The sequence below is a fragment of the Hippocampus guttulatus genome, chromosome 6, assembly GCF_054856545.1.
Source record: "Hippocampus guttulatus isolate MCC_2025c chromosome 6, RoL_Hgut_1.0, whole genome shotgun sequence".
NCBI lineage: Eukaryota > Metazoa > Chordata > Actinopteri > Syngnathiformes > Syngnathidae > Hippocampus > Hippocampus guttulatus.
Genome location: NC_141266.1, coordinates 4,190,263 through 4,204,230, shown reverse-complemented (window position 1 = coordinate 4,204,230; position 13,968 = coordinate 4,190,263). Strand labels below are relative to the sequence as shown.

The window sequence follows — 13,968 nt, the reverse complement described above, 5'->3', positions numbered from 1 at the left end:
GACCGTGGACGCCAGCCGAATTCCGAGACATCGCCGCGTCACTTCCAAAACCAAAAGACGACCCGGACGAGTTCGTAAGGGAACTATCCGATTTAGTCCACAGCCACAGGCTTAACGCGAGTGAGGCCCTGAAATTACTCTCATTGACTACCAGATCTAAATTCGGCGCTGTCGTGGGCAACTTTAATGGTAGGAAAGCTGCGGGAGGTTATTTATGCTATGATGAATTTACGCAGCTAGGGGGACCCCTTGACCAAATTATGGAACGTTGCGCCAAGGCATACGAGCGGACGCAAGATCCAAAACAAATTGCCACATGCATCCAAAAGGCTGACGAAACTACGGACGATCTTTTCCATCGTCTGCGAACAGTGTTCAAAATACACGGCGGTATCCCTGAGACACAGTCAGACTTGTTCAATTCGCATTTAAAACAGCATTTGCTCAACCAAGCACACCCTGATGTTACCCAATATGTTAAAAGACAGAATTTGAATTGGCCAACATGTCCGATCGATGAGGTTTTGAATTATGCACGGAATTTCGAGCGACTCGAGAACAAGAAAAAGAAGAATGAGAGTCACGTGACCAACATTTATTACGCCGCAAAAAACCCACACGCACACGGGAAAACCCCGGGTACTCCTTATAAAGGTAATAAACAAATACGGTCGTTTGCTCCCTTCAAATTAACCCCTAGGGACCAAAGACGTTTTGTTGAAGGCAGATGTTTTCTTTGTGGGCAAAAGGGTCACATGGTGAAAGAATGTAGACAACAGCGGAAGGACAGGCGCGTGCGGGAGCGTGATAGTAGCACGGGGACCTCCTCATCAGATGAGGAGGATTTACAACCAATACGGAATAAAAAAGAGGAGGTAGCTATGACAGCGATAAAGGCCTCTGCGCCTCTGTTTGAATCGCCCGCCTCAAGTGAGGACGAGGGTGATATCTTAGCCGGTAGCAATCATGTTTTCGACACAGAAAACTACCTGCTGAAATGTCAAACCTCGTCCATAACTAAACCGGAAATGACGTTGTTGGTCGAAGGAATCCCGACCGTCTTCCTTGTTGACACGGGCGCCGATATCACTGTTCTCGGTCGTTGGGATCACGATACTGTGAAGCCAAGCGATGGAAAAATTCGCATGAAAGGAGCACATGGCTCCGTGCAGCCCCTGACGTTATCGCAAACAGTAACCATTACTTCCCCCACAGACCCAAATCGGAAGGCACTCGTCGAAGCCGCGCTAAATTCTCGCTGTCCACATAATTTATTGGGACGGGATGCTCAAACACAACTCGAGATTTACACCATCGTAAATCACAAGGGCCAGGTTGAAGCCCGCATGGGGAATAGTCAAGATGATGCTCGCTATTTTTGGACACTCGATTTACCGAACGATGACATAACTCGGAGTTCCGAATGTCTAGTTCGATTGGCAGGTACCAAATTACAGCCAGGAGGTAACGTGCAAACGGCGAACAACCTGCACGTGACTATCAGACGTAAGCAGACACCAGGACCAGACCCTGACTACACTAAAGTTTTTCTGGGCCTGCAACCCCAGGGTATTGTTGTTGAGCACGTGTATTGGAAAGATCAGTGGTGTTTCGCCACAGCGCGGGTAGGAAGGGCGGTCAAGCCCCTCCTCTCACAAGGGCAACACATTTTCATACCACTCGGCAAACCAGAGCAATGTGAGTGGAAAAACATGAATAACCTTGCGAGCTCCGTTCCAAACCACCTGTGGAGCCCCTCCCCCGCCAATCCGGGGTGCGAGGAAACACAGGATGGCTGGGTGCGTCAATACACCAATTGGGAAGTGATGACTACTCCGGCCGTTCATTTCAGCTGACAAATTGCAGTAACACGGGACGTACTAGCAATAGAGGCACAGGACACAACACAGAATGATTTGAAAACAAGACAAATTTTTGCACCTCACACAGAACGAAAATATTGGACAAATAAGAGAGCACACCCGGATGATGCAGGGATAGAGAAATTGGAAGACGGGAAACGTTGGCTTCCAATCTCTCTCTTCGAGTGCGCCGCGAGGTTGACACATGGCTTGTCACATGTGTCAACAGGGGGGATGATAGCGATGATAACACAGGTGCACCAATATTATCATACACATGGGTTTATGCATATTTCAAAAAAAAAATTTGGAGATGTTGTGTACTCTGTTTGAACCAAACACAAGGGAAACGATACTGTCTTGTCATTGTTGATGTGTTTTCAAAATGGGTTGAACTGTCTTCGAGCGCTCACGATGATTCAGGAACTGTCGTGAAAGCATTGGGCGAATTGTTGGACACTGATTTGGAGCGACACTGTGCGTACCACCCGCAATCGGCTGGATTTGTGGAATGCATTAATGGAACTGTCAAAGCCAGGCTCATTGAGACAATGAGAGAGACTAAAAGACTATTTGATCAGAAAGAGATGCACAGGCACAATGACTTGCCAGAGTGTTCTGCTCCACAGACTCGCCAGGTCCGGAGTGGTGATCAGAATTTCCTCAAGGTGCTGAAAAGACTTCTCTGGGACAGTGAACGCTGGAATGGCCCCTCCCAAGTGATTGCAGCAACAAAAACTGCGGTCAAGGTCGAAGGACGCGACGGCTGGATCCACCAGTCGCGGTGCAAGCTCCTTCGGTTTGAGGTTGAGGGGCCTAGCGACGCCAGTCCCAGGAAGGAGAATCAGCACCTAAGTCCAAGTGCACTGACCTTGTGTGCCACCGAAAGACCACAGTGGGAGAGAGGGTTTTCCGTGGAAAACGCACCCCTCTCAAGAAAGACCACAGGAAGGGCAGTCAAGCGTTGCCTATGCATCAGCAACATCATCATCGGCATCGGCATCATCCTTATGGGCCTAAGAGCAGTCACGGTGGGCACACAGGCCCACAGAAGGAGTGACTTGCCCCATGGGATTCAACGTCGGGAGGCAGGAGACGATTGTTGGTATATTTTTATTTTTGTGTTTTCGTGTCGCTTGCGCGATCCCGCTGGTCAGAGGTTGTACTGCCAAATTCATGGATGCTATCAAAGTGAAGTGGCGGCTCACCTGACTGTGGCCATGTCGGAGTACCAACAGGTGCACACGGAGTCTGACGAAGATTATGTTAACACTGACTTTGGTGATTGATTTACTGGAACCTTATGTAAGCCCGTATGACGACTTCACAGAAAAGCATTGCAGATGTGAGTGTTTGATGTTCTTGGGTTGGCTTACTTTGTATATAGTAGTTAGTTAGTAGTTAGTTTTGTTAGATTTTGATTTTCATTCGAGGTGTGTTTAGATTGGATTTGATTTTAAATTACTTTGTGTTTAGATTAGGTTTTGATTTTCATTTGATGTGTGTCTAGATTAGATTTTGATTTTCATTTAATGTATAGCCATTGCCCGGGAAGGGTTTTCTGTCCTGATCGTTACACCCCCTTCCCCTCAGGACAGTTTTTCTTCCCACCCGTGCAATTGCATATCAATGTCACCTGGGCGTTTGACGAAACTTTAATTATGATACAGAGGTGGGAATGTTAGAGGAATCTATGAGCAAAATTGTATCATGTTTAAAGTTTCATTTAATTTGGGCACATCGAAGCGTTTGGGTGCGTATCCAGCACCCCCAAATGCCTGCACACGAAGGCGCCGGCCATCTGGCCGGGGGACTGTTGAAGTCCACAATTAGCACGTCAATACAGGTGGACAACCACAGGGGAGAAGGCGACACTCGGTCACAAAAGGGGAATGAATAATTCGGGAACAGCGGTTGAGCAACAAAAGACGAGTTGAGAACACCCGTCGCGCCCAGACGACATTGACCATCCGCAAAGTCTACAACATGCTAATTCGATGTAGACCAGCCAGAAAAGGCGCCAATGTACTGGTGGTTCAAGTTGGAAAAACAGGTAACCAATCACTACCGAGGAGCCGGACCGGGGTGCGGCATGCAAACATCGGGGGCAGTGTTTTTCTTGTATTTTGCATATGTTACAATAAAATGTCGAACTCGCAGTGGCGGGACTGAGAGTGTGATCGCGGAGCAACTAACCGTCGTTCGCTCTCAGAGATCCGCTCCCGCCGATATTGAAGACAATTTTCCTGTGTGCCGAGTCATTTCTTTAACTTTGTCCGAGAAAATCTCTGACAGTACCACAGAAGTTAACTAGCGACAAATAGCAACTGGGGAAAAAAGAGTGAGCAATTTGCAATAACAATATATTTAAACAAAAAAATACATCTTGGTTTAGTGTTTTCCTTAGCATTTTTCAGTGAGATTAAAAATATATTAATTAGAACAATTTACTACAGATCATAATTAATTTTTGCTGGACTAAATTGATGACAGTTGGATTCGTCGGCGGCACTGGCAGTTGCCTATAGCAGGGGACATTTGCTGACTGAATGTTTTCAGAGATGTTTGTTTCATGTCTCCTAAAATATTTTTTTCTTCATACTGTATACACGTATTTGTAAATGACATGTTTATTCTGTACTACATGTTCATGTTTTTACATTTATAAGCAGATCAGAAAATGGATGGATGATTCGGGTAACCTCATGTATTCCACGATTGTCTGGCTAGAAATTTAACACCAACTTGTCCGAAGATGTTCATTTTTGGGGGTTTTATTTTTTTATTTTATCCTATTAAGATCTCATTCATTGCTATTTATTCCGATACCCATAGGAATAAATAGTTACCAGTAGTTAGTTTTCTTTGTGACGTACCTTCTGCAATTCCTATGTAGAGTAGAAAATAAACATGTACCGTATTTTCACGACCATTCGACGCACCGTATGGTTGGGCGCAGTCTCATTAATGGGTGCCATTTCTGTATTTTACACATAGACAAAACGCACTGTATTATTGGGCGCGATTTTAAAGTGGTAAAACATACGCCAGTTTAAACATACGGCATGCATGCGCGCACGCTAAAAACACGTTAGCTTGTAGCATACGGTAGCATGCCAAGACATACAGATACAAGCTAAAAACACGTTTTTAAAAAGGCAACGAAGCAAAACGGAGTTCCGTTGTATTTTATTTAGCCATCCTACAATGTACTCACGTTTTTCGATCAATCATCACCCAGAAATCCATCAAAGTCCTCATCCTCTGTATCAGAATTGAACAATTGTGCAAGTACCGGTAATCCATCAAAAACGCCGTGTTCCCTCTCGTTGTCAGTCACTCTCGTTGCCATGTGGCTCCACAGAAAAGATGCCGGCTTTGCCAAAAACTCGAACAACAGTGCAAGCAGACACGTTCGTCCAAGCAGCCACAATCAATTCGCAAATTGTGGCGTAACTCGCCCGGCGCTGCCTCTCACTCTTTGTAAAGTTGTGTTTGCCATCGATCATTCATTGTTCCCATGCCGCTCGCAACTTTACTTTGAACGCCCGGTTGATGCCGATGTCCAGCGGTTGGAGTTCTTTAGTCAAGCCTCCGGTAATAACGGCAAGCTCAGAGTTCATTTGCTTGACTTGGTTTTTCACCGCTGCTGTGAGATGGGCACGCATGCCAAAAGCATAACCGATGGCTTGAAGTTTGAACTGAGCTTCGTAGGCGTGTCTCTTTGTAGAATGTATTTTCGGGGGTTCTTAGAAACCAAAACCGAAGTTGTTTTGCAACAATGCACATAGCCACACTCTATACAGGTGTTGGTACCTGCTTGTAGCGTCGCTTTAGCGTCCACTTACACGCCCACCCTTCACTCATTGGCGGCCTGCTTCCCCGCATGCCTGTCACTCACGTCTGCCTTTTCTCTCTCTTTCTCTCCATATATGTATATATACACGCCCACCCTTCACTGATTGGCCGACTTCTTTGCCGCATGCCTGTCCACAGTCACTTCCGCCTTTTCTCTATATAAACAGCGTGTCGGCTGTCAGTCAGGTTTTGGAACTCAGCGCATAGACAAGACGCTCCGCATCATAAGGCGTCCTGTCCATTTTGGAGAAAATTTTAGACTTTTAATGGCACCTTATAGTCGTGAAAATACGGTACATAAAAACTTGATTGTGTACGAAGTGTGTGTTTGAAGTAAAGCTGTTAACCTTTAAGCTGTAAAACTAACTCAAAACTCTTCAAATGTATCAACTTTCTCATGAAAAGAATGCTTCTTCATTGTTTACACTTTTCTTCATTGTTTACACAATTATCCAAAAACTGGCATGGTACCCCTAGAGGCGTTCAAGATTAGTGCAGGCATTAAACTCGAGTTGCCATCACTTAATTAAATAATTAATTGAGCACAATTATGTTACAGTTGAGAATTTCAATTGTGGGAGTAATGTGCTCGCCACAGTAAGCGTAGAAACAGATGAAGCTTTGCCAAGGTAATTATCGTCAGCAACACACCCAACAGACCTGTGTTCAGCCATTTATGATTGATTGGAACACCAGGCATGCATGTGTCCTTGGTTTTAGGCATGTTAAATTTTTTTTAAATGTTTTAATTTACATTTTTAACCACACATTGAAACACTCTTGTTGTTGAAGTCTAGTGCCTAAAATGACGTCCCTTAATTTATCTGTTATAGGAACCTCATGTAAACGGCCTATGTTTCTTACATAGCAAAAGTCGAACAATCAATTCAATTTTTTTAGAATCTCTCACCAACCATCCATCCATACCATTATACAAGCCGCTTATCGTCACAAGGGTCGCGGGCATGCTATAGTCTATGCCAGCTGCCTTCGGGCAGCAGGTGGGGGTAGACCCTGAACCGGTTGCCAGCCAATCGCAGGGCACACAAAGATTAACAACCATTCACACTCATAGTCACATATAGGGACAATTTAGAGTATTTAATGAATTTATCATGCATGTTTTTGGAATGTCGGAGGAAACCGGAGTATTGTGAAGTGGACATCCTCACCAGTGAACCACTGTGCCACCCACTCTGATTATATTTTCTCAAATGCAAGATTCTCATGTTCCCACTGCAACAAATGTCCAAAAGTTAAAAAAAATAATAATAATAATAATCACATGTGGTCATTTATACCCTGATAGAGAAATCTATGAACAAAATTGTATCATGTTTAAAGTTTCGGTTAATTTGGGCATGTCTGGACATGCTCAGCGCAGAGGTGTCGGCTGTTTGGGCAGAGGGCCTTTTCTTGAGTAATCACGTCAAAGCAAGGGGGGCGAAGGCTAGATTCAATCACAGAGTGGGATAAGGCGCTTATAAATAAAATGTTTTATTATTATTATTAATAAACAAATTGGAAACAAAGAGTTGTTGAATACCAAAAGACAGTTTGGGAACAGCTGACGCGCCCAAGTGGACATTTGTCATCAGCAAAGTCTGTGACTTGTGTATTCGGGTAAATCAGATCACTACCGAGGGGCCGGACCGGGGGGCGCGGTATGCAAATCTCTGGGGCAGTGTCTTTCTTGTATTTTGCAATAAAAGTTCGAACCGGCGGAGAGGGAGCCGAGTGTGTATCATCGGAGCAACTAACCGTCGTTCGCTCTCAGAGATCCGCTCCCGCCGATATTGAAGACAATTTTCCTGTGTGCCGAGTCATTTCTTTAACTTTGTCCGAGAAAATCTCTGACATACCCTTAGTAAGGACCGCATGAATTTTGTGATCTCTGTGAAAAAAAATTAAATGTGGCATTGTAAAACCATAACCATTAAAATTTGCATTAAATAGCTTTAATGACCCTATTGTTGGAAGCCAAAGGGCATCAGTATTCAAATACATGTGCTCTAAATGTCTCCACAGGAAGTTGATAAAAAGATGATACAAAGCAGATTGACTTGTATGTAAGCGTCCAGAAAGTCACATGTCCAGTCAGACAAAACTTCCAAACAAAATTCAACAAATGGAGCCTCGATTCCTTTTTCAAGCAGAACAAATGTTATGATACAACCAACACCATTTTGCATAATGTGGATTACCAATAGTTCCAGGTACAATGTAAAACATTTGTTGTTCTACTTCTTCCTTTCATAACTTTGCTGCTGTGAATCGGGAATTTCTCCATTGCGAGACTAATAAAGGTTTTCTTATCTTTTCTTATCTTATTACCAGTCATAATCGATTTCTTGTTGTTGTCTTTTCAACACATCAAGAAGTGTGCTCAGTCGCACACTTCTTGATGTGGTTGGTCAGTTATATTCTTGTGTTGTAACACGATTATCTACAAATCAATGAGATTTCTTATCAGTGGCCACATGCAACATTTAACAAACAAAACTTGACAAGATAATTTGCATTGGATATGTGCTGGCATGATCATACATCCAGTGCAGTTGGTCCTTGACCAGCAACATATTTGCCTTCTTGTAATCTTACTGCCACCCAAAACGGAGATGATAGTGAGCAGATGTTTCATGGATCATGTGATATTGACAACAAATAAACTGAAGCCTCATTTAGCGTCTGGGCGGTCCAAGACAATCTCACCATTCTAGAATTGCTGAGGTCATTTACTCCTTTCACACTAGTGTTGAAACTTAAATCGAATTAATTTTATAAAAATCTGATCGTAGAAGTATTTTGTCAATGCAATTTAATATGGTGTCCAACAACCTGAAATGACTGATTGAAACATTAACCCTTCAGCTACAGACTGCTGTACGGTACGGTTCACAAAAGGTTTCACTTGGGCGAGATGTGGTTGCTTGTCATAAGAAATGCCACAGTGTGGGTTTTTTTTTTTTAACTGTTGAAAATGCAATTGAAATAAGTCATTCAATGTATGCCTGTACATCGCCGTTATCGCTCTGTAACTCTCAGGAGCCCAAATGTGGCGTTAAAAAATGTAATTAAAATCACTCAATCAATGTATGGCGTGTACATCGCTGTTATCATCGCTCTGTAACTCTCAGGAGCCCGAATGTGGCATTTTGCACCTGCTCAACTTTGAGCGAATTTTGAACAAACTTCATAAGAAAAACATTCAATGACACACACGCGACTTCTTACGTACCTGGAAAACAGCGCAGATACAAAAGGACGTATTAAATCCCTTTTGTCTTCCGATAACCAAAGTTTGGAAGCGTTAAATTCTATTGAGGAAACAGCAGGGAGAAATTATTATTATTTATCGCACTCACTTCAACTTGAGTAGCCTCTCCAAGTAACAACATCCATGAGTAGTTCATTAGAACACAAACAACTAAATTCCTCTTGCCGTAAGTTAATGTTAACTTTAGCCCGCTCCCAGTTTGTCTGCCACCGCTGTAAAACGTTAAATGGGAACAAAGCCCCAGGAGGCCCAAGCAGCGAATGGACTTCCTTGTTGGTGCTTTCAAAATAAAATATTGAAAATTCAATACTGTAATAATCTCAATTCATCTACCTATATGATCATGTGTAGTTGTACAGTCGACAGTATATTCCTGACAGTTTCAGATGTCAGGTTGTTTATAAAGTATTCCGTATTAAAATATGAGTTAGTACGAAAATGTGTTATAACTGGCGCTTGTGACTTCCGGGCTAGTCGTGAACGAGCAGTTTTTGTATACTTTTGTATTGTAGGGCGGTGCTGTAAAATGTTTAATTCATACAATGTGATCGATGTGAGAGAAACATTTTCTTTGATCACTTGTAGTTGATATGATTCAAACAAAACCGTTTACATTCTTTTTCTGTCAACATGCAGACATCAGCAAAATGAAGAGGTGGCAAAAGTACAAGTAACCCACGCTGTGGACATTCAGATTCAAAGTTTCGGTCTATTTTATATAATAATCGTTTTTATAACTTGCCATAACACAGGTTGGCGGTTTGATCCCCGATTGCGACCATGTCGAAGTCTCCATGAGCAAGACACTTATTTTCTATATTGAACAAGTCAAATTACAAATCGCAGAAAATAAAACCCAAACAAACATTACAGTAGAAGATATACAGTATTTCCATCAGTTTTCCGTTCCGCTTATCCTCACAAGGGTCGCGGGAGGTGGGGAGGGATAGAATTTAATTACTCTTTGGTTTCTGTCTTGAAAATTAAGAAAATTAATATTTTCATAGAAACGTCATTTGTTAATTTCTTAACATTTGTCTCCATCGTATCAAATCTGGTGTTAAACATCAATATTTGTTTCAGAATGGTTACATTTTCTCCTTCTGTGTCATGTTCCTCTTCTTGGCTTTACCAGCAGGTGGCAGACTGAGCGAATTTATCGTGTGCACCCCTGCTGCCAATTCTGTAATTAGGGAACTCTGTATTTAATGACCAACAAACTTTCTGCTGGTTGTCGGAGAAATGTTTGACCTTGCTGCTGCTTTTGCGCAAGTGACCATTTTTCTAGACTTCTCGTGCATGTCGTGTTTATTCTTGTTCTCAGGGTTCTATGTTTTGTAAGTATAGTTTTTGTTTTAATTATTTTGTTCATTGCTTATGTGAATTGGGTTCTTTGCATTTTGTTTTGAAGACTCGGGTTAATTTTCTTCCTTGCCTTTTTTGCAAGAGCGTTTGGTTATCGTATTGTGTGTCTTTTCCTGGTCCTTATTTGACCAAGCGTGTTGACACAATGACACACTGTGTTGAGACTGTTTCACTGACCACTGACACCTGCTGGACTTCAAAAATCCCTGCAGGCAACCCACTTGACAGACTGAACTGATTGATTTGATGACGAAGTGTATACAATATCATTCACATCCATGCATATTGTATCATTCAATATGTTTCAATAATGTGAAAATTATGTGAATGAGGATGCTTGTGGGCTTTGTCTTCACAAATTTTTATTTAGGAAAAAAAGATGCTCCAGTGTTTTGAATTTCAGTCTGTTGCATTTTTTACATGCTATTTCCCCTGCTGTGGAGAACACACGCTAAAATGGCACAGATGCGGCCGGCGTACAGAGGAACTCCTTTGCGAGGTGGGAGAGGTTTGGAAAAGAAGTGTGTTGGTCCTTCCAATACAACAGCGGGTCTTGATTGCGCGCAATATTCCCCTCTGCCAGGTATCGATGGACCTCAGAAATAGCATCGGCTGTTGCACCTCTTCCCACCTCATCATCCAGATGCTGCCACAGGTCATCAAAAAAACAAAACCCAACAAAATTGGCATTTAGAACAATTTCCAAAAACAAACTAATAATGATGAGTAACATGCCAGATGTATTTGCAGAGGTGCCTATGTTGGTGTATATTTCTGTAATATGGCAAATTCGAATTAGAATGGAACATGTCAATAATCTGTGAGGCACTTGGTGAGATAAAGAGATTTGAATCAATACCTTATTCTCCAAAAGGAGATCAAAATGGTCCCAGACGGCAGACAATTTGCGTTCCCCGGGTGCTGCTCCATAACATGCACGTACTTCGACAAGCGAGCGAGGGTGAGGTCTGGCTTGTTTCGGCAGGCGGCAACACATCGCTAGACGCACTTTCTTATAAACACAGTTTGGCGTCGTTGACGCCCCCTGGACTGTGTCGACGCAGTTCATGCATCGGCCACATGATTGTCTTGAAGCAGTAGGCGCACCAACACGGGGATTGCTCTGTGAGCTTGGCGCGTACGTCGACGCATCGGTGTTGCTGGACCCATCACTAGTTTCTACTTTGTCTGTATTTTTTTGTATTAATAAATATTTTTGTTACGGAGTTTTGTATGGCGTCAACTATTCTGGGATCCCCAAAATATTATTCGGTTCGTTCGAACCGTGACATTCTGTTGTGCGAGCCTGCTTACTCTTCTTCGAAGCCGGTGGCTTGGATGGTAAGACAGGCAAAGGAGGAAAGTCAGCTTCCACAAAAGCTGGAACAGGTTGGTTTTGCAGATAATCGGTATGCGCATTATCCATGAGTTCATTCTCAAGTGCAGACTTCTGCTCCAAGCTGTCAATTCTGACTTTCGGGTTGAGTGAACGCTGGCGCGTTTTGGCTGCCGCTGCTCAACCCGTATTGTTTTGTGTTTTTTGTTATTGTAAAGTGTCCTTGGGTGTCTTGAAAGGCGCTTATAAATAAAATCTATTATTATTATTATTATTATTATTATAATGTCGCCAACAATGTTGTTAGCTTAGCTTGTTTCAGCACTTCGAGTCAATGTTCAAAAAGAAATTGAAGTACGTTGAGAACAAGTTACTGTTAGTAGAGCACAGGAGAGAAACACTTAAATCTTTCTGACATGAAACAACCGAGATGTCAGTGTTCCACTAATTTTACATGGAAGAAGGTAAGCAGCTCGCAAAAACACAATCGCCCATGTACTACTTACCCCCCCCCCCCCCCCCATCAGCACGACACTGAGCCCCCGGTTGCTCCTGATGCTGCGTCATCAGTTGGTGAATGAGAAAAATGCAATAGAAACGACAGCCCATTTATCATTTACCAAACAAATGAAGCCAAAGCTCGCCCCGTAAAAGTGCAATAGAAAAACGACCACTTGAAAAGTTTCTATTGTGTCACTTGTCTTTGACAACTAAATTTTCACCCAAAGCAAATTGCAAGGAATAAGAACAGACGAAGTTTGACTTGATGGCCAAAACTTTCACATACTATTCTTATGCAATATTTGCCACCAGGTAGCAGACTGAATAACAACATAGGGAAGCGAATCGGGAGACATGGCGATCGGCTGCCTCGCATGTCGGCCTCACAGTGCAGAGGTGCAGGGTTCGATTCTGGCTTCTGCCACATTTGTGCAGAACTACTGGATGCATTTCTAATTTGATATCGGTCTGGTTAATGCCACTTCAAAATAAAGTGAGGTCAGCAGTTATAGTATGTTGTATAATTTTTATCGACTGAATTTATATCGTAGCATGTCGCTATCTTGATATAAAATGGCACCAAGGTGTATGTGCGAATAGTTGTTCAGATTGTCTTATTGTCAATGTTTTTGTTATGTGTTCATTCATATTTTATGTAAATTGTTCTCTAAAGAGTTTGCATAACATATCTTTGAGTATAGCTATACCGATTGTGATGTCATATCAAAGTCGTAGGCGTATCCATTGACATTTGTCCATGTTACTACTCTCACTCAGATGTCAATTTTTAAGTGGAAAGTATATCCGTGGTTCAAAGGTAGAACTCTCTCTTTCTCTCTCAAATATTGAAGTTGTGTGGAAAAAAAAATATGCAGTCCTCTCTTTAGGACAGACAACTTTTCGAGGCCTTGAATGAGAGATGCAAAATAAGTTGTCATGCAGTATAAGAAGTCAAGCTCAGTTAGCGGTGCACTTATTGGTTTTTATTGTTTATTTTATTGTTTTAGATTCATGGCCTAAAAGTGCTTTTAAAAAAAACTTTAATTACACTGGTCAAGAGCAAATTTTATTCAGAGATGGCTTCACCCCTAAACTTATTCTCGATGCTCATTGGAAAATGGCTGCTATTTTTTCTTGCACATCAGATTTTTGAGATATTTTCATTTTAGTTTTTAAGTTTCACCTATAACAGCGTGTGCAATACAAATTTGACCATTTTGATCTATGACGTTTCAGAAAAAAGCGATAACATGGGTAATAAAGGTCAGTGGCAATGATTTCACATGTTAATGTAAATATTTGGGGGCGGAACAGTGATCGACTGGTTTGCACGTCCGCCTCACCGTGCAGAGGTGCAGGGTTCGATTCTTGCTTCGGCCTTCCTGTGTGGAGTTTGCAATTTGTTCCCGTGCTTGCGTGGGTTTTCCCTGGGTACTCCGGTTTCCTTCCACCTTCCAAAAACATGCATGGCAGGTTAATGGAACACTCCAAATTGTCTCTAGGTGTGAGTGTGAGTGTGGATGTGTGCCCTGCGATTGCCTGGCAACCAGTTCCGAACTCCCCCGCCTACTGCCCGAAGACAACTGGGATAAGCTCCACTACGCCCGCGACCCTTGTTAGGATAAAGCAGATTAGAAAATGGATGGATGGATGTATACATTTGTTCATGCGTCATCAGTCATTTAAAAAAAAAAAAAAAGAGAGAGAGAGAGAAAAGTTGGCTGGATCATTTAGCTTTCCATTTTTTCGCAAAACCCGAAATAAACAAA

General features: G+C 42.5%; 1 protein-coding gene across 1 annotated transcript; it reads left to right on the top strand.

The window, feature by feature from the left end:
* Positions 1–881: 881 nt before the first annotated feature.
* Positions 882–1,856, top strand: LOC147203329 (uncharacterized). Its single transcript, XM_086113215.1, has one exon. The coding sequence runs from the start codon at positions 882–884 to the stop codon at positions 1,854–1,856; it is 975 nt and encodes a 324-aa protein (XP_085969341.1).
* Positions 1,857–13,968: the final 12,112 nt, after the last annotated feature.

What these genes read in the sequence shown, in the direction of transcription:
- LOC147203329 (XM_086113215.1), top strand. Translation starts at nt 882, where the DNA reads ATGACAGCGATAAAGGCCTCTGCGCCTCTGTTTGAATCGCCCGCCTCA.